Source organism: Triticum dicoccoides, chromosome 7B (genome assembly GCF_002162155.2).
Source record: "Triticum dicoccoides isolate Atlit2015 ecotype Zavitan chromosome 7B, WEW_v2.0, whole genome shotgun sequence".
Classification (NCBI taxonomy): Eukaryota; Viridiplantae; Streptophyta; class Magnoliopsida; order Poales; family Poaceae; genus Triticum; species Triticum dicoccoides.
The window spans coordinates 740,099,740-740,122,187 of NC_041393.1; the positions used below are offsets into that span (position 1 = coordinate 740,099,740).

General features: G+C 41.3%; 1 protein-coding gene and 1 pseudogene across 1 annotated transcript; both read left to right on the top strand.

Moving 5' to 3' along the window:
* The first annotated feature begins 561 nt into the window (after nt 1-561).
* Nucleotides 562-1,882, top strand: LOC119339615 (annotated as a pseudogene).
* An 18,754-nt stretch (nt 1,883-20,636) lies between these two features.
* LOC119339616 (Werner Syndrome-like exonuclease) lies at nt 20,637-21,974 on the top strand. The gene is made up of 2 exons (XM_037611604.1): nt 20,637-20,671; nt 21,167-21,974. Exons 1-2 carry the CDS (start codon nt 20,637-20,639, stop codon nt 21,972-21,974), a joined length of 843 nt encoding a protein of 280 aa, XP_037467501.1.
* The last annotated feature ends 474 nt before the right edge of the window (nt 21,975-22,448 follow it).

A 22,448-nucleotide genomic window follows, 5' to 3' on the forward strand; every position in this document is an offset into this window, starting at 1 on the left:
CGCCACTCGTTAGGGCCACCTATAAGCCTTTTCCTAGAAGTGAAACGATATGCACATGATGATTTTTTGTCAATCAGGCCCAACTGAGACACATATGCAATGCAGGCAAAATCTCCACGAACAACCAAACACATCTTATGTGAATGTGAAATAGACCACATTCACAAAAAAAAGGATAAATAGACCACGTTCGCTTGCAAAAATGTTAAATAAAATTAGAGCACGTTCACATTCAAAAATGGTAAACCAAAGCTACCACATTCACATAAAAGAAAGAGGTGATGCAAATATCAATGCTTGCTATTTGACGTGAATGGAACATAAAGAAAGATATTAAAAATTCGCTGCAGACAAGCAATGCGCCAAAATCCTTACTGTTTCCTTCCCAAAATACGAATATCAGTACTTGCTATTTTTGTCCCAATCGGCTAGCTTATAAGCAGCCTTTTGGCCGGATTGACAAACCATCCCCTCGATCACATCACATACAATCCAGCAGTCTGAGAAGCAACATCTCCCGCGTACGTGTAGCGGAAATTGCAATTTGCAATACACCTGACTATGGCGCTGCTGCAAGACAAAACCAAGTCAGCAAGGTATAATAATATACTAATGCAACTTATTTTATTGTCTTCTTCTTTTATGATACGCAGCATGCTCATGCATTCTTATTTTGCCATCTTCTGGACGAATTTGAGGTGTTTTGCTTGTGAACTTTTCTCTGTACGATGTCTTGAAAAATTTGTCTTGTCCAATTTAGTCCCATCTTTCTTTTAAAGTTCATGCATTTGAAGATTGGAGTTTCAAGCAGTATACTGCGTGATGGCAAAGATGAGCACTTTAATTCTTCTGGCAAAACAAAAAAAAATATGGGTACTCAGATTCATTTTCAGAATATAGATCTAGGATTTTGTTTCTGAGCAAGTTCAGTTTTTCTTTTCAGATGAACTCTTCATCTATTGAACGGGAGTACTTTGTGTTGAGTTATTTATGGTTCTACTCAGTGGGCGTTGACATGTAGTAATACTAAAAAAAGACAACTTTTATTTGTTCATGATATCTCCTATCGCTCACTTGGTCTATGACTGCAGAGCGCTTTGTACGGAGACCAATGCCAATGATATGCTCGCCTCGCCGTCCTCCTTGGTGCTATTGCAGCCACAGACTGTTTCCATCTTTGATTATCCTCTGATGCCTCCGCTAGCTCCAGAGGATGATGACCACTCTGCTGCCATTCAGGTGGCTCAGTCTTCTGCTATTCATCGCTCTGATCAAATTGTTGGCTTCAAGGTAACCGTGACGTTCGCCAATGAACCAGGCATCATTGAGGAATGGGTCAAGAGTGTGTTGAACTCCCTCCAAACGGTGGAAATGAAGATTGTTGGTCTAGACACTGAGTTCACCGACCAAGTCCATGGGGTGAAGCAGAAGGACATGCCCCCAGAAATGGAGCGACGCGCCGCTGTACTTCAACTGTGTTTTGCAGATGATTGCTTGGTGTACCACATCGTGCACTCGCCTCGCATACCAGAGGAGCTCAACAAATTTCTTGCTCGTGACGATATCTTCTTTTGTGGAGCAGCAATTGGCAATGACGTAAATGTGCTTGAGCCATACGGTCTCCATGTCAAAAATGCGCATTCACATACCAAAAACGATTTGCAGTAAACCTACACCATCGCTATTTGACCTAGCAAACTTTGTGTTGGGAACCAATCTGGAGAAGGGCAACGAGTGCAAGCAACTGAGGAACTCCGGATGGGAGATTGCTCCATTGAACATTGAAAGAATCAGATATGCTGCGTTCGATGCCCTTATAAGTTTTGAGATAGCAAAAGGGGCTACAATTCTTGGCTATATGCGCCTTGATGAATTAGCTTAGGATGATCAAATAGAACTCTGGACATATGAGTGATTTTATATGTCTATGTCTTTTATATGTATACATATACATGCCTATTGTAATAACTTTCATAGTAGACCGAGCACATGCGCGTGCAGCATCCTATTTTTCTATTGTTTTCTTTTACATGTTGTGAAATAAAAAATTAGATGTACTAGTCGTCAACCCGTGCCTCTGCACGGTCTAGCACTTTTTAATACTTGAAACATTGAATTTTTTGTTTGATATAAATCTTTGGACAATAATAATATGTTTAAACATGACATGCAATAGTTTTTCATTATTTTTTAATTGTTCAAATGTGTCACAGTGATATATACATAATATTCTCGTTTCTTTGCAAGAGATCTCAGAGTATACTTGTTGTGATAATATGAAAGTGTCACTTTGTTAAAGTATGCATTTGTTGAACACACATAATCCTACGAAGAACGAATGAAGCAATATTATAGGTCGGTCGCAAATAACAAATCTGAGACGTTGAACCTAAATCTTAAGGAATATAAGTAATCTGTGCATGTTTTATTCAGTTATAACATATAAGATGCGTAAATAAAATACCATGTAGAAGAATATGGTCCATTTTGCCATGAAAGAATACAAAGTACGAACTTACAGTTTACTTATATCAAGAACACACAGATGAACATTTTAAAAAGTTTGATAACAAACCTACCTTTAAACTAGATTATGTTTATTTTCTATAATAGGTCTATGTGGAATATTTTGTAGATATTTCGTGAATAAAAAACACTCAAAATATTTTGTGCACAAAAATGATACTCCAAAATGTCTATTTTTGATAAAAGCATGCACTTAATTTGGAATGGAGGGAGTAGCATTTTGGAGCACTGATTTTTTCTAGACATTGGCGAACGTTCCATAATGAAATTTTGCATGTAGTTAAAAAAACTAAGAAATGTTGGTTGTAAAAACAATTCAGAATATATTTTTTCTCTATTTTCTTTGAATTTTCTTAGGAGCACTTGAGCTTGCTATATATTGGAGTTACACTTTGGAGATTACCTCACTTGCAAAATAGTGTGTACATATATTTCTCTATTAATTTTTATTAGACTGAAATAAGGATATAATGATATATTCTACTTCATGGGGTAGAATAGTTCATCTACGACTCTACGTACAACCATTTTTTACATTGTTTCTAAGAAATATCTCAACCAAAATTTACATCAAACACATGCGACCTTTAATATTAGCTATCACTTTATAATAATAGAAATATTTCTTCCGAAACACAGTATGGACTATCGATGTAAAAGGTGGAGTAAGACGTTTGAGGTTCATATACTGTGTACGCATGTAAGAGTGGATATTCACAACTCTTCTTGTAAATAATTAGACTCAAGACAAAATTAGCACTATATACATGCATATTGTGGGACAATAGTTGAACCTTCCGTTGAGTTTAGCCAACTACATGACGCGTCACTTCGCATATGGAGTCGTCCGATGTACCGGCGCAACAAATCCCATATAGATACCGGAATGTCGCGACGCCCCAAAGCTTAACTTTTCATCTCAAGACGTTGAGTCGTGATGGCTCCTTAGACGCTGGGCTAGTTTCTTTTGCAAGGTCGCAAGAAATAAATTAGACATAGACAGTATGGATGCAAGTATAGATACCCAGCTTGGAAGCTACCCAAAGCTCTATTTGTTAGATATAGAGGAACCACACATGTACTTATAGATACCCAGCTTGCAAGCTATACGGAGCTCTGTTTGTTTTTTAGACGTCATTCTGTTTAATTTATGTATCCAACCAAACGTGTATCATCAGGGTTCTCGCTCTCTAAAAAAGAGGACTCAACGGTCCAGCTTGCAGCCGTTTCTTTCCCTTTTTTTTGAAATTTGCAGCCGTCTCCTGCTTTTGCTTTTGTATGTACAATACGTTGTCACATCTGTCACGTCCTGGCATGGTTAATCGGCGGAATATTTTATTATGGAGCCGGCTTTGGCAATCAACAGGACTGTGTAGATTATCTCCTTTTTTCGTTGGATTAGAGTCCATATGGACGAAGTCTTGCCTTATTTTTTTGAGGAAATGGAAGGACCTTTATTTTCATTTTTATCATTATTAATTAACGTTGGTCGTGTCACATGCCTCTTTTAAGGGATAATGGGATCATCTGTGTTACATATGTTTTTTTTCTATCCAGAGCGTACATTCTACGATCCAACGGTGTAATTAATATTAATCATCTGGATTAATGAGACGACTTGAAAGGTGCCTCCAATTAGTAAATATAAGATTATGGAAGTCATATTATTATTACTATTACTAATAACATGCCCGTGCGTTGCAACGGGAAAACACAACGCCCAAGTTGTGAGAACAAATGTGACAAGAGGAATCCTCAAGCAAATAGTAGCCTGAGCACATGCGCGTGCAACATCCTATTTTTCTATTGTTTTCTTTTATATGTTGTGAAATAAACATTAGTTTTATTATCGAAGTCATATTATTATTACTATTATTAGTAAACATGCCCGTGCGATGCAACAAAAAAACACGAGGCCCAAGGCGTGAGAGCAAATAAATGTGACAAGGAGAACCATCAGGAATTCTGGAGAAAAATGTTCATAAGTCCTCTTTCAACATGGCGTTGTCTTGCACCATCAGATTTCCTCATGCTTCGCTACAGAATCAAATAACTATAATGAAAACTACATAACTTGTACACGTACTATTTTTATCTATTTGAAACTAAAATATTGTGGTACATGAAGAAATAATCAAGGAGGAAGGTTATACATATATAGAGTCACATGCCAGGTGCTATGATTCCTGCTCTTCTCCCCAAAAGAATTAATGTCATCCGCGCTTAGACCAAACCATTCGTTCCTTGAGTCTACAAAGTGCTGGAATTTTGTCTATTTGGGCCCAGCCCAATAGCAGTTTCAGAAATTCCTAATAAATCATAGAGGCCCACGCAGCCTATTCGTGCAAGGCAAGAGGTGGAACTAAAGTTTAGTCCCACATTGCTAGTTTAGAGGGAATTGGACCTCTTTTAAGGGAGGTTCTTTCCCCACATGTATGAGCATGAGCACAAGAGGGACATCCACGCGTGCTCCTTCTCCACCGCACGCCTCGCCATGCCATGCCACGCCTCGTCCCGCCGCGCCACGCCGCGCCGCGCCGCGGGAATGAGCCGAGCCGATGTCTAAATTTTTGCCACGCACGACGGGTATACGAACGGTCACACGGGAGCTGAAACATTTTGCTATAGTGGAGAATGAATATGAACGGTGCACCTCTTCGCGTGCTGCCTGTTCACTTCATCTCCCACAATTGCTTCACCTCCCGTCGCAGCCTGTTTGCGTCCCTCTCCTGTGCCTATATAAGTGAGGTCGCTCCTCTCCAGAGAGACACATCAGAAGGTCTTCTTCGTCTTGCCACAAGTTCCTGAGCACTACGCTACTGCTACGTTCTTCCCCATCCCGGTTGCGGCGTGCACCGCAGGTCAGGATAGTAGGCCTCCGGAACCGCACCTTTTGAGTCCTGTACGGGAGAAGGGTGATAAGGTTTTTGGGGAGCGCTCAGCACGACTACTGACTTCTTCGTCACGGACGCCCCGGCCTCCAACGACTACTTCCCGATGACGACTTCTTCCCCGGGGTCGACAACCTCCTCGATGACATGGCTGGCGAGGACACCGACCCCAAGACCGGTGCATCTGCTCCCGTTCCGTACGTTCTCATACTCTTCCTGTTCGAGGTTCTGTCAAACCTTCTTGCTCTAGTGTCTGTTCTAGATGTGTTCCGTTCTAGTTCATATATGCAGATGATGTTTACCTTCTCTTGGTCAAATCGCACGATTTGTTTTATCACTGCTATACTAGTCGTGCTTTATCTAGTATTTCTGTTAATAAAATCATTCGGTAAATTGCTCATATTTCCAACAATCCAAAAACCTTATTATAGGCAATTTACCACGAGTTGTTTTGCTGCTTCCATGAAACCTCCTATGTTTGAGGGTATCCACTATAAGAGGTGGCGCGTGAGAGCGGTATTATGCTTTTAAACCACGAGTTGCTATGACGCCACTCTTGGCAAACCTGAAGGAGAGCAAGATGCTCAGCAGGTAGAAACTTTTTAGAAAATGGATACCTTGTTTAAGGCTGCTCTCTTGAGTGTTCTTGGTGAGAACATAGTTGATGCTTATGCGTCAATTGATAATGGAAAACATATGTGAGATGCACTCGAGGCCAAGTTTGGGGTCTCGGATGCTGGCACTGAGTTGTACAACATGGAGCAATTGTATGACTACAGGATGATTGAAGAGCGCTTCGTGGTTTTAGCAAGCTCATGAGATACATTCATTTTCTAGAGAACTTGAGCACTTCAATTGTATCCTACCGGACAAGTTTATTGCCGGAGGTATCATCACTAAGCTTCCTCCCACATGGAGGAACTTTGCTACCTCACTGAAGCATAAGAGGCAGGAGTTTTCCGTTCCGCATTTCATTGGTACTCTTGATGTGGAAGAAAATGCGAGAGCAAAGGACAACCATGCTCGAGGTATTGAGGGAGGTTCTAGTGCCAATCTGTTACGGAAGAAGAACTTCCGGCCCCACAAGTTCAAGAACAAGGGAAAATTTGATGGTAAATCAAAGTTTGATGGGTAGAACAAGGCTGTGCAGCACACGAACTTGAAGAAGAAGAATGACAAGAAGAAAGGTGTTTGTCATGTGTGTGGGCATCCTGATCATTGGGCTCCTAGTTGTCCTAATCTCTATGACAAGCGTCACCCTGGGAAAGGCGGCAGGTCCGCCAATGTCGTCATTGGAGACACTAGCATGAAGGATGCTGGGTATGGTATATGTCCCACTATTCTTTCAGTATGTCATTCTCCTGGTTGGTTGATTCACACGGGTGCTAATGTGCATGTATGCGGTGATATTTCCATGTTTTCGTCTTATAAGACTGCAGGGACTTCAACTGTGCTGATGGGCAACGGTTCAAGTGCTTCTGTTCATGGTGTTGGCACGGTCGACCTACAATTTACTTCGGGAAAGATCGTGCAGCTCAAGAACATGCATTATGTCCCCTTCGTCAATAAAAGGCTTGTTAGCGGATCTGTTGTGTGTAGAGATGGCTACAAGCTTGTCTTTGAGTCTAATAAATTTGTTATTTCCAAGTATGGAACATTTGTTGGTAAAGGCTATGAGTTAGGTGGCCTGTTTCGTTTATCCTTATCAGACGTTTGTAATAAAGTTGTTAATCACGTTTGCAACAATAGTGAATCATATGTGTGGCATTCACCTCTGTCATGTTAACTTCGGTTACATGTCGCGACTAGAGAAGTTAAACTTAATCCCTAGTTTCGCCACTGTCATGGGATCTAAGTGTCAAGTGTGTGTGCAAGCTAAGCAACCTCGTAAGTCTCAAGTGACTGCGGAAACGGGAAATCTTGTACCATTAGATCTCATACATTCAGATCTATGTGAAATGAATGGTGTTTTGATAAAAGGTGGAACGAAGTATTTTATGACGTTAATTGATGACTCCACTAGATATTGTCATGTGTATCTTCTGAAATCTAAGGATGAGGCTTTGAACTATTTCAAGATCTATAAAGTTGAAGCGGAAAACCAACTTGATCGAAAGATCAAGAGGCTTAGGTCCGATCGTGGTGGAGAGTATTTCTCAAATGAATTTGATTCCTTTTGTGCGGAACATGGTATAATCCATGAGAGGACGCCTCCCTATTCACCTCGGTCAAATGGGGTGGCCGAAAGAAAGAACCATACTCTAACTGATTCGGTTAACGCCATGTTAGACACATCGGGTCTCAACAAGGCATGGTGGGGGAGGCGATATTGACAGCAAGTCATGTCCTAAATCGAGTTCCCACAAAGAACAAAGAGATAACTCCATTCAAGGAATGGGACAAGAAAAGGTTAAATCTCTGTTATCTACGAACCTGGGGTTGTTTGGCAAAAGTCAATGCGTCAATTCCAAAGAAGCGGAAGCTGGGACCAGAAACTGTGGATTGTGTTTTCCAAGGATATGCTTTTCATAGAATTGGTTATAGATTCTTGGTTATAAAATCTGAGGTTCCTGACATGCATGTCGGTACGATAGTGCAGTTGAATGATGTGACTTTCTTTGAAGATATCTTTCTCATGAAGGATATGGCTACCTCATCTAATCAGGATATGCCTGGTTCATCGAATCAGGAACCAGTTACAATTACTGAACCTGCCATTTCGATGGAACACTTTGAAAGTCCTGTGGAGGAGAACAATGAAGTTCCTACTAGGAGCAAGAGACAAAGGAATGCAATGTCTTTTGGTGATGATTTTCTTCTTTATCTCATAGATGACACTCCCAGTTCTACTTTAGAGGCCTATGCATCTGAAGATGCTGACTACTTGAAGGAAGCAGTTCGTCGCGAGATGGATTCCATCTTGGCGAATGAAACTTGGGAGATAACTGATCGTACTTATGTGTGCAAACCTATAGGATGCAAATGGGTATTCCAGAAGAAGCTTAGGTCGGATGACACTATTGAAAAGTACAAGGCTCGGCTTGTGGCTAAGAGTTATACTGAAAAGAAAGGTGAAGACTTTTTTGATACTTACTCACCTGTTGCTGTATATATAGGTCGACATTTCTAGCTCTTAAGTAGGTTCATCTCGTAAGTGGTTGTATATATGGTGTACACTCACTTACTGTAATATCGACTGTCGGTAATGGTTGTTCTCCCCCTCTCTCCTCCTGCTTTACCAAGCTCTTAGAGGAGAAGAGGGAGAAGAACGACATCCTACAACAATAGTCGGTTCATCTCTCAAGTAGTTATATATATGGTGTACAAACACTTAGTCACTGTATTTTTGACTGTCGGTGATGGTCGTCCTTCATCTTCTCCTGCCACTTTAGCAAAGTCTAAGAAGAAGTGAACAAGAAGGACAACCCCGTACAACAACAGGCAGTGTCCTCCTCTTAGAAAAACTCTAATATCAACTTGTGGATTAAGAGTGAGTATTCTCCAGGCGATGGAAAATATTATTAAGTAGCTCGTCCATAAAAAGTTAAAAAAATTACGGAAAAATTGGAATGACCTTTGCTAGAATTTGGACATACTGACTGCCAGTAATTAACCGAAACGGAACTTAATTCACGTTTAGCGAAAACATTCGCACTCGTTATGAGTATCTGCGTCTTGAATAAAATATGGTACAATCAAATTTAAGACGTCCAATTACAAAGATTAAATGGTACATCATATAACAAGAGACAACTACAGTACATCCAATAGCAAGTTTTAACTACACTAATTTCTTTTGCTAATGTACTAGTACAATATACAATAATAACTATAATCTCCATTAACAGAGAGAGGGGAGGTGTGGTCACTGGTGCGTACGGAGATGGTGGGAAGGACGGGGACGATGGAAGAGGTGAACGACTTGTTTGACGGGGAATCCGATTACGTTGGAGGCAGAGGAAGGCACGTGCGATAGTGACGAGGAAGTAGTTGGAGGTGGACAACAAGGCCGAGGACTTTGAGGAGGCGATGGATGGCGCGGGCGACAGGGAAGATTGGGTCCGCGATGCCGTTCGAGGCGTCGGACGGCGACCTTGCCGGTGGCGTCGGCGCAGGATGTCACAACGCCGGTGATGGTAGTGAGGAGAGAGAGAGAGAGAGAGAGAGAGAGATTTATGTCTAGATGGATAATGTGTGATTGGCTCCGGGTGTGGGGTGGGGTGGATAAGGTCATGCATAAGAGTGACGGGCGGCAGATAGCACCCGCCACTGCTATATTTGAGTGGTAGGTGGTACGGTGACCAAATATAGCCGTGGCGGGTGCATAATCGGACCCGCCACTACAAACACTTACAAAATTTGAAACCGGTATGGGCGGGTCTATGGCGGTCGCTAGAAACTGCCCGCCAATGATTAGCATGGCACCAGTGATGGGCCTATTCTACGTGCATGCCACTGTTGCTTTTCGACCATGAAGAAACTAGCAAGAGTGACGGAGTGGCAGGTCCGGACTTATGCCCGCCACTATTATGTCGAAAAGCAAAGTTTATAGTACCCGCCATTGCAAATTTTTCAAAAGGGCTATGGCGGGTGCTTTTTCGCGCCCGCCACTCGTTAGGGCCACCTATAAGCCTTTTCCTAGAAGTGAAACGATATGCACATGATGATTTTTTGTCAATCAGGCCCAACTGAGACACATATGCAATGCAGGCAAAATCGCCACGAACAACCAAACACATCTTATGTGAATGTGAAATAGACCACATTCATAAAAAAAGGATAAATAGACCACGTTCGCTTGCCAAAATGTTAAATAAAATTAGAGCATGTTCACATTCAAAAATGGTAAACCAAAGCTACCACGTTCACATAAAAGAAAGAGGTGATGCGAATATCAGTGCTTGCTATCTGACGTGAATGAAACATAAAGAAAGCTATTAAAAATTTGCTGCAGACAAGCAATGCGCCAAAATCCTTACTGTTTCCTTCCCAAAATACGAATATCAGTACTTGCTATTTTTGTCCCAATCGGCTAGCTTATAAGCAGCCTTTTGGCCGGATTGACAAACCATCCCCTCGATCACATCACATACAATCCAGCAGTCTGAGAAGCAACATCTCCCGCGTACGTGTAGTGGAAATTGCAATTTGCAATACACCTGACTATGGCGCTGCTGCAAGACAAAACCAAGTCAGCAAGGTATAATAATATACTAATGCAACTTATTTTATTGTCTTCTTTTATGATACGCAGCATGCTCATGCATTCTTTTTTTTGCCATCTTCTGGACGAATTTGAGGTGTTTTGCTTGTGAACTTTTCTCTGTACGATGTCTTGAAAAATTTGTCTTGTCCAATTTAGTCCCAGCTTTCTTTTAAAATTCATGCATTTGAAGATTGGAGTTTCAAGCAGTATACTGCGTGATGGCAAAGATGAGCACCTTAATTCTTCGGGCAAAACAAAAAAATATGGGTACTCAGATTCATTTTCAGAATATAGATCTATGATTTTGTTTCTGAGGAAGTTCAGTTTTTCTTTTCAGATGAACTCTTCATCTATTGAACGGGAGTACTTTGTGTTGAGTTATTTATGGTTCTACTCAGTGGGCGTTGACGTGTAGTAATACTAAAAAAGAAAAGTTTTATTTGTTCATGATATCTCCTATCGCTCACTTGGTCTATGACTGCAGGGCGCTTTCTACGGAGACCAATGCCAATTACATGCTCGCTTCGCCGTCCTCCTTGGAGCTATTGCAGCCACAAACTGTTTCCATCTTTGATTATCCTCTGATGCCTCCGCTAGCTCCAGAGGATGATGACCACTCTGCTGCCATTCTGGTGGCTCAGTCTGCTGCTATTCATCGCTCTGATCAAATTGTTGGCCTCAAGGTAACCGTGACGTTCGCCAATGAACCAGGCGTCGTTGAGGAATGGGTCAAGAGTGTGTTGAACTCCCTCCAAACGGTGGAAATGAAGATTGTTGGTCTAGACACTGAGTTCACCGACCAAGTCCATGGGGTGAAGCAGAAGGACCTGCCCCCAGAAATGGAGCGACACGCCGCTGTACTTCAACTGTGTTTTGCAGATGATTGCTTGGTGTACCACATCGTGCACTCGCCTCGCATACCAGAAGAGCTCAACAAATTTCTTGCTCGTGAGGATATCTTCTTTTGTGGAGCAGCAATTGGCAATGACGTAAAAGTGCTTGAGCCATACGGTCTCCATGTCAAAAATGCCATTGACCTACAGACGCGCATTCACATACCAAAAACGATTTGCAGTAAACCTACACCATCGCTATTTGACCTAGCAAACTTTGTGTTGGGAACCAATATGGAGAAGGGCAACGAGTGCAAGCAACTGAGGAACTCCGGATGGGAGATTGCTCCATTGAACATTGAAAGAATCAAATATGCTGCGTTCGATGCCCTTATAAGTTTTGAGATAGCAAAAGGGGCTACAATTCTTGGCTATATGTGCCTTGATGAATTAGCTTAGGATGATCAAATATAATTCTGGACATATGAGTGATTTTATATGTCTATGTCTTTTATATGTATACATATACATGCCTATTGTAATAACTTTCATAGTAGACCGAGCACATGCGCGTGCAGCATCCTATCTTTATATTGTTTTCTTTTATATGTTGTGAAATAAAATTAGATGTACTAGTCGTCAACCCGTGCCTCTGCACGGTCTAGCACTTTTTAATACTTGATACATTGAATTTTTGTTTGATATAAATCTTTGGACAATAATAATATGTTTAAACATGACATGCAATAGTTTTTCATTATTTTTTAATTGTTCAAATGTGTCACAGTGATATATACATATTATTCTCGTTTCTTTGCAAGAGATCTCAGAGTATACTTGTTGTGATAATATGAAAGTGTAACTTTGTTAAAGTATGCATTTGTTGAACACACATAATCCTACGAAGAACGAAGGAAGCAATATTATAGGTCGGTCGCAAATAGCAAATCTGAGACGTTGAACCTAAATCTTAAGGAATATAAGTAATCTGTGCATGTTTTATTCAGTTATAACATATAAGATACGTAAATAAAATACCATGTAGAAGAATATGGTTCCATTTTGCCATGAAAGAATACAAAGTACGAACTTACAGTTTACTTATATCAAGAACACACAGATGAACATTTTAAAAAGTTTGTTAACAAACCTTCCTTTAAAATAGATTATGTTTATTTTCTATAATAGGACTATGTGGAATATTTTGTAGATATTTCGTGAATAAAAAACACTCAAAATATTTTGTGCACAAAAATGATACTCCAAAATGTCTATTTTTGATAAAACCATGCACTTAATTTGGAATGGAGGGAGTAGCATTTTGGAGCACTGATTTTTTTCTAGACATTGGCGAAATTTTGCATGTAGTTAAAAAACTAAGAAATGTTGGTTGTAAAAACAATTCAGAATATTTTTTTTCTCTATTTTCTTTGAATTTTCTTAGGAGCACTTGAGCTTGCTATATATTGGAGTTACATTTTCGAGATTACTTCACTTGCAAAATAGTGTGTACATATATTTCTCTATTAATTTTTATTCGACTGAAGTAAGGATATAATGATATATTCTACTCCATGGGGTAGAATAGTTCATCTACGACTCTACGTACAACTTTTTTTTACATTGTTTCTAAGAAATATCTCAACCAAAATTTACATCAAACACATGCGACCTTTAATATTAACTATCACTTTATAATAATAGAAATATTTCTTCCGAAACACAGTATGGACTATCGATGTAAAAGGTGGAGTAAGACGCTTGAGGTTCATTTACTATGTATGCATGTAAGAGTGGATATTCATAACTCTTCTTGTAAATAATTAGACTCAAGAAAAAATTAGCACTATATACATGCATATTGTAGGACAATAGTCGAACCTTCCGTTGAGTTTAACCAACTACATGACGCATCACTTCGCATATGGAGTCGTCCGATGTACCGGCGCAGCAAATCCCATATAGTTACCGGAATGTCGCGACCCCCCAAAGCTTAACTTTTCATCTCAAGACGTCGAGTCGTGATGGCTCCTTAGACGTTGGGCTAGTTTCTTTTGCAAGGTCGCAAGAAAGAAATTAGACACAGACAATATGGATGCAAGTATAGATACCCAGCTTGGAAGCTACCCGAAGCTCTATTTGTTAGATATAGAGGAACCACACATGTACCTATAGATACCCAGCTTGCAAGCTATACGGAGCTCTGTTTGTTTTTTAGACGTCATTCTGTTTAATTTATGTATCCAACCAAACGTGTATCATCAGGGTTCTTGCTCTCTAAAAAAGAGGACTCAACAGTCCAGCTTGCAGCCGTCTCCTTCCCTTTTATTTGAAATTTGCAGCGGTCTCCTGCTTTTGCCTTTGTATGTACAATACGTTGTCACATCTGTCACGTCCTGGCATGGTTAATCGGCGGAATATTCTATTATGGAGCCGGCTTTTGAGGGCAATCAACAGGACTGTGTAGATTTTCTCCTTTTTTCGTTGGATTAGAGTCCATATGGACGAAGTCTTGCCTTATTTTTTTGAGGAAATGGAAGGACGTTTATTTTCATTTTTTATCATTATTAATTAACATTGGTCGTGTCACATGCCTCTTTTAAGGGACAATGGGATCATCTGTGTTACATATGTTTTTCTTCTATCCAGAGCGTAAATTCTACGATCCAACGGTGTAACTAATATTAATCATGTGGATTAATGAGACGATTTGAAAGGTGCCTCCAATTAGTAAATATAAGATATAAGATTATGGAAGTAATATTATTATTACTATTACTAGTAACATGCCCGTGCGTTGCAACGGGAAAACACAACGCCCAAGTTGTGAGAACAAATGTGACAAGAGGAATCCTCAAGCAAATAGTAGCCTGAGCACATGCGCGTGCAGCATCCTATTTTTCTATTGTTTTCTTTTATATGTTGTGAAATAAACATTAGTTGTATTATCTAAGTCATATTATTATTACTATTATTAGTAAACATGCCCGTGCGATGCAACAAGAAAACACGACGCCCAAGGTGTGAGAGCAAATAAATGTGACAAGGAGAACCCTCAGCAATTCTCGAGAAAAATCTTCATAAGTCCTCTTTCAACATGGCGTTGTCTTGCACCATCAGATTTCCTCATGCTTCGCTACAAAATCAAAATAACTATAATGAAAACTACATAACTTGTACACATACTATTCTAATCTATTTGAAACTAAAATATTGTGGTACATGAAGAAATAATCAAGGAGGAAGGTTATACATACATAGATTCACATGCCAGGTGCTATGATTCCTGCTCTTCTCCCCAAAAAGATTAATGCCATCTGCGCTTAGACCAAACCATTCGTTCCTTGAGTGTGCAAAGTGCTGGAATTTTGTCTATTTGGGCCTAGCCCAATAGCAGTTTCAGAAATTCCTAATAAATCATAGAGGCCCACGCAGCCCATTCGTGCAAGGAAAGAGGTGGAACTACAGCTTAGTCCCACATTGCTAGTTTAGAGGAAATTGGACCTCTTTTAAGGGAGGTTCTTTCCCCACATATATGAGCATGAGAACAAGAGGGACATCCACGCCTGCTCCTCCTCCACCGCACGCCTCGTCACGCCATGCCACGCCTCGTCCCGCCGCGCCGCGCTGCGCCGCGCCGCCAGGATGAGCCGAGCCGATGTCTAAATTTTTGCCACGCACGACGGGTATACGAACGGTCACACGGGAGGTGAAACGTTTTGCTATAGTGGAGAATGAATATGAAAGGTGCACCTCTTCGCGTGCTGCCTGTTCACTTCGTCTCCCACAGTTGCTTCACCTCCCGCCGCAGCCTCTTTGCGTCCCTCTCCTGTGCCTATATAAGTGAGGTCGCTCCTCTCCAGAGAGACACATCAGAAGGTCTTCTTCGTCTCGCCACAAGTTCCTGAGCACTACGCCGCAGCTACGTTCTTCCCCATCCCGGCTTGCGGCGTGCACCGTAGGTCAGGACAGTAGGCCTCCGGAACCGCACCTTTTGAGTCCTGTACGGGAGAAGGGTGATAAGGTTTTTGGGGAGCGCTCAACACGACTACTGCCTTCTTCATCTCGGATGCCCCGGCCTCCGACGACTACTTCCCCGATGACGACTTCTTCCCCGAGGTCGACAACCTCCTCGAGGACATGGCTGGCGAGAACACCGACCCCAAGATCGGTGCATCTGCTCCCGTTCCGTACGTTCTCATACTCTTCCTGTTCGAGGTTCTGTCAAACCTTCTTGCTCTAGTGTCTGTTCTAGATATGTTCGGTTCTAGTTCATATATGCAGATGATGTTTACCTTCTCTTTGTCAAATCGCATGATTTGTTTTATCACTGCTATACTAGTCATGCTTTATATAGTATTTCTGTTAATAAAATCAATCGGTAAATTGCTCATATTTCCAACAATCCAAAAACCTTATTATAGGCAATTTACCACGAGTTGTTTTGCTGCTTCCATGAAACCTCCTATGTTTGGGGGTATCCACTATAAGAGGTGGCGCGTGAGAGCGGTCTTATGGTTTCAAACCACGAGTTTCTATGACGCCACTCTTGGCAAACCTGAAGGAGAGCAAGATGCTCAACAGGTAGAAACTTTTCTGAAAATGGATACCTTGTTTAAGGCTACTCTCTTGAGTGTTCTTGGTGAGAACATAGTTGATGCTTGTGCATCAATTGATAATGGAAAACATATGTGAGACGCACTCGAGGACAAGTTTGGGGTCTCGGATGCTGGCACTGAGTTGTACAACATGGAGCAATTGTATGACTACATGATGATTGAAGAGCGCTCCGTGGTTTTAGCAAGCTCATGAGATACAGTCATTTGCTAGAGAACTTGAGCACTTCAATTGTATCCTACCGGACAAGTTTATTGCCGGAGGTATCATCACTAAGCTTCCTCCCACATGGAGGAACTTTGCTACCTCACTGAAGCATAAGAGGTAGGAGTTTTCCGTTCCGGATTTCATTGGTACTCTTGATGTGGAATAAAATGCGAGAGCAAAGGACAACCGTGCTCGAGGTATTGAGGGAGGTTCTAGTGCCAATTTGGTACAGAAGAAGAACTTCCGGCCCCACAAGTTCAAGAACAAGGGAAAATTTGATGGTAAATCAAAGTTTGGTTGGAAGAACAAGGTTGTGCAGCACACGGACTTCAAGAAGAATAATGAAAAGAAGAAAGGTGTTTGTCATGTGTGTGGGCATCCTGATCATTGGGCTCCTAGTTGCCCTAATCTCTATGACAAGCGTCACCCTGGGAAAGGCGGCAAGTCCTCCAATGTTGTCATTGGAGACACTGGCATGAAGGATGCTGGCTATGGTATATTTCCCACTATTCTTTCAGTATGTCATTCTCCTGGTTGGTTGATTGACACGTGTGCTAATGTGCATGTATGCGGTGATATTTCCATGTTTTCGTCTTATAAGACCGCAGGGACTTCAACTGTGCTGATGGGCAACGGTTCAAGTGCTTCTGTTCATGGTGTTGGCACGGTCGACCTGTAGTTTACTTCGGGAAAGATCGTGCAGCTGAAGAACGTGCATTATGTCCCCTTCGTCAATGAAAGTCTTGTTAGCGGATCTCTTGTTTGTAGAGATGGCTACAAGTTTGTCTTTGAGTCTAATAAATTTGTAATTTCCAAGTATGGAACCTTTGTTGGTAAAGGCTATGAGTTAGGAGGCCTGTTTCGTTTATCCTTATCAGACGTTTGCAATAAAGTTGTTAATCACGTTTGCAACAATAATGAATCAAATTTGTGGCATTCACGTCTGTCATGTTAACTTCGGTTGCATGTCGCGACTAGAGAAGTTAAACTTAATCCCTAGTTTCACCACTGTCATGGGATCTAAGTGTCAAGTGTGTGTGCAATCTAAGCAACCTCGTAAGTCTCAAGTGACTGCGGAAACGAGAAATCTTGTACCATTAGATCTCATACATTCAGATCTATGTGAAATGAATGGTGTTTTGATAAAAGGTGGAACGAAGTATTTTATGACGTTAATTGATGACTCCACTAGATACTGTCATGTGTATCTTCTGAAATCTAAGGATGAGGCTTTGAACTATTTCAAGATCTATAAAGCTGAAGCGGAAAACCAACTTGATCGAAAGATCAAGAGGCTTAGGTCCGATCGTGGTGGAGAGTATTTCTCAAATGAATTTGATTCCTTTTGTGCGGAACATGGTATAATCCATGAGAGGACGCCTCCCTATTCACCTCAGTCAAATGGGGTGGCCGAAAGAAAGAACCATACTCTAACTGATTTGGTTAACGCCATGTTAGACACATCGGGTCTCAACAAGGCATGGTGGGGGGAGGCAATATTGACAGCAAGTCGTGTCCTAAATCGAGTTCCCACAAAGAACAAAGAGATAACTCCATTCAAGGAATGGGACAAGAAAAGGTTAAATCTCTGTTATCTAGGAACCTGGGGTTGTTTGGCAAAAGTCAATGTGTCAATTCCAAAGAAGCGGAAGCTGGGACCAGAAACTGTGGATTGTGTTTTCCTGGGATATGCTTTTCATAGAATTGGTTATAGATTCTTGGTTATAAAATCTGAGGTTCCTGACATGCATGTCGGTACGATCATGGAGTTGAATGATGTGACTTTCTTTGAAGATATCTTTCTCATGAAGGATATGGCTACCTCATCTAATCAGGATATGCCTGGTTCATCGAATCAGGAACCAGTTACAATTACTGAACCTGCCATTTCGATGGAAAACTTTGAAAGTCCTATGGAGGAGAACAATGAAGTTCCTACTAGGAGCAAGAGACAAAGGAATGCAAAGTCTTTTGGTGATGATTTTCTTCTGTATCTCATAGATGACACTCCCAGTTCTACTTCAGAGGCCTATGCATCTGAAGATGCTGACTACTTGAAGGAAGCAGTTCGTAGCAAGATGGATTCCATCTTGGCGAATGAAACTTGGGAGATAACTGATCGTACTTATGGGTGCAAACCTATAGGATGCAAATGGGTATTCAAGAAGAAGCTTAGGCCTGATGACACTATTGAAAAGTACAAGGCTCAGCTTGTGGCTAAGAGTTATACCGAAAAGAAAGGTGAAGACTTCTTTGATACTTACTCACCTGTTGTTGTATATATAGGTGGACATTTCTAGCTCTTAAGTAGGTTCATCTCGTAAGTGGTTGTATATATGGTGTACACTCACATACTGTAATATCGACTGTCGGTAATGGTCATTCTCCCCCTCTCTCCTCCTGCTTTACCAAGCTCTTAGAGGAGAAGAGGGAGAAGAACGACATCCTACAACAATAGTCGGTTCATCTCTCAACTAGTTATATATATGGTGTACAAACACTGAGTCACTATATTTTTGACTGTTGGTGATGGTCGTCCTTCATCTTCTCCTGCCACTTTAGCAAAGTCTAAGATGAAGTGAACAAGAAGGGCAACCCCGTACGACAACAGGCAGTGTCCTCCTCTTAGAAAAACTCTCATATCAACTTGTGGATTAAGAGTGAGTATTCTCCAGGCGATGGAAAATATTATTAAGTAGCCCGTCCATAAAAAGTTAAAAAATTACGGAAAAATTCGAATGACCTTTGCTAGAAATTGGACATACTGACTGCCAGTAATTAAGCGAAACGGAACTTAATTCACGTTTAGCGAAAACATTGGCACTCGTTATGAGTATCTGCATCTTGAATAAAATATGGTACAATCAAATTTAAGACGTCCAATTACAAAGATTAAATGGTACATCATATAACAAGAGACAACTACAGTACATCCAATAACAAGTTTTAACTACACTAATTCTTTTTGCTAATATACTAGTACAATATACAAGAATAACTATAATCTCCATTAACAGAGAGAGGGGAGGTGTGATCACTGGTGCGTACAGAGATGGTGGGAAGGACGGGGACGATGGAAGAGGTGAACGACGTGTTTGACGGGGAATCCGATTACGTTGGAGGCAGAGGAAGGCACGGGCGATAGTGACGAGGAAGTAGTTGGAGGTGGACAACAAGGCCGAGGACTTTGAGGAGGCGATGGATGGCGCGGGCGACAGGGAAGATTGGGTCCGCGATGCCGTTCGAGGCGGCGGACGGCGACCTTGCCGGTGGCGTCAACGGAGGATGTCAGAACGCCGGTGATGGTAGTGAGGAGAGAGAGAGAGAGAGGGAGAGAGAGAGAGAGAGAGAGAGAGAGAGAGATTTATGTCTAGATGGATAATGTGTGATTGGCTCCGGGTGTGGGGTGGGGTGGATAAGGTCATGCATAAGAGTGACGGGCGGCAGATAGCACTCGCCACTGCTATATTTGAGTGGTAGGTGGTACGGTGACCAAATATAGCCGTGGCGGGTGCATAATCGGACCCGCCACTGCAAACACTTACAAATTTTGAAACCGGTATGGGCGGGTCTATGGCGGTCGCTAGAAACTGCCCGCCAATGATTAGCATGGCACCCGTGATGGGCCTATTCTACGTGCATGCCACTGTCGCTTTTCGACCATGAAGAAACTAGCAAGAGTGACGGAGTGGCAGGTCCTGACTTATGCCCGCCACTGTTATGTCGAAAAGCAAAGTTTATAGTACCCGCCATTGCAAATTTTTCAAAAGGGCTATGGCGGGTGCTTTTCCGCGCCCGCCACTCGTTAGGGCCACCTATAAGCCTTTTCCTAGAAGTGAAACGATATGCACATGATGATTTTTTGTCAATCAGGCCCAACTGAGACACATATGCAATGCAGGCAAAATCGCCACGAACAACCAAACACATCTAATGTGAATGTGAAATAGACCACATTCACAAAAAAAAGGATAAATAGACCACGTTCGCTTGCAAAAATGTTAAATAAAATTAGAGCACGTTCACATTCAAAAATGGTAAACCAAAGCTACCACGTTCACATAAAAGAAAGAGGTGATGCGAATATCAATGCTTGCTATTTGACGTGAATGGAACATAAAGAAAGATATTAAAAATTTGCTGCAGACAAGCAATGCGCCAAAATCCTTACTGTTTCCTTCCCAAATACGAATATCAGTACTTGCTATTTTTGTCCCAATCGGCTAGCTTATAAGCAACCTTTTGGCCGGATTGACAAACCATCCCCTCGATCACATCACATACAATCCAGCAGTCTGAGAAGCAACATCTCCCGCGTACGTGTAGCGGAAATTGCAATTTGCAATACACCTGACTATGGCGCTGCTGCAAGACAAAACCAAGTCAGCAAGGTATAATAATATACTAATGCAACTTATTTTATTGTCTTCTTCTTTTATGATACGCAGCATGCTCATGCATTCTTATTTTGCCATCTTCTGGACGAATTTGAGGTGTTTTGCTTGTGAACTTTTCTCTGTACGATGTCTTGAAAAATTTGTCTTGTCCAATTTAGTCCCATCTTTCTTTTAAAATTCATGCATTTGAAGATTGGAGTTTCAAGCAGTATACTGCGTGATGGCAAAGATGAGCACTTTAGTTCTTCTGGCAAAACAAAAAAAAATATGGGTACTCAGATTCATTTTCAGAATATAGATCTAGGATTTTGTTTCTGAGCAAGTTCAGTTTTTCTTTTCAGATGAACTCTTCATCTATTGAACGGGAGTACTTTGTGTTGAGTTATTTATGGTTCTACTCAGTGGGCGTTGACATGTAGTAATACTAAAAAAAGACAACTTTTATTTGTTCATGATATCTCCTATCGCTCACTTGGTCTATGACTGCAGAGCGCTTTCTACGGAGACCAATGCCAATGATATGCTCGCCTCGCCATCCTCCTTGGTGCTATTGCAGCCACAGACTGTTTCCATCTTTGATTATCCTCTGGTGCCTCCGCTAGCTCCAGAGGATGATGACCACTCTGCTGCCATTCTGGTGGCTCAGTCTGCTGCTATTCATCGCTCTGATCAAATTGTTGGCTTCAAGGTAACCGTGACGTTCGCCAATGAACCAGGCATCATTGAGGAATGGGTCAAGAGTGTGTTGAACTCCCTCCAAACGGTGGAAATGAAGATTGTTGGTCTAGACACTGAGTTCACCGACCAAGTCCATGGGGTGAAGCAGAAGGACATGCCCCCAGAAATGGAGCGACGCGCCGCTGTACTTCAACTGTGTTTTGCAGATGATTGCTTGGTGTACCACATCGTGCACTCGCCTCGCATACCAGAGGAGCTCAACAAATTTCTTGCTCGTGAGGATATCCTCTTTTGTGGAGCAGCAATTGGCAATGACGTAAATGTGCTTGAGCCATACGGTCTCCATGTCAAAAATGCCATTGACCTACAGACGCGCATTCACATACCAAAAACGATTTGCAGTAAACCTACACCATCGCTATTAGACCTAGCAAACTTTGTGTTGGGAACGAATCTGGAGAAGGGCAACGAGTGCAAGCAACTGAGGAACTCCGGATGGGAGATTGCTCCATTGAACATTGAAAGAATCAGATATGCTGCGTTCGATGCCCTTATAAGTTTTGAGATAGCAAAAGGGGCTACAATTCTTGGCTATATGCGCCTTGCTGAATTAGCTTAGAATGATCAAATAGAACTCTGGACATATGAGTGATTTTATATGTCTATGTCTTTTATATGTATACATATACATGCCTATTGTAATAACTTTCATAGTAGACCGAGCACATGCGCGTGCAGCATCCTATATTTCTATTGTTTTCTTTTACATGTTGTGAAATAAAAAATTAGATGTACTAGTCGTCAACCCGTGCCTCTGCACGGTCTAGCACTTTTTAATACTTGAAACATTGAATTTTTTGTTTGATATAAATCTTTGGACAATAATAATATGTTTAAACATGACATGCAATAGTTTTTCATTATTTTTTAATTGTTCAAATGTGTCACAGTGATATATACATAATATTCTCGTTTCTTTGCAAGAGATCTCAGAGTATACTTGTTGTGATAATATGAAAGTGTCACTTTGTTAAAGTATGCATTTGTTGAACACACATAATCCTACGAAGAACGAAGGAAGCAATATTATAGG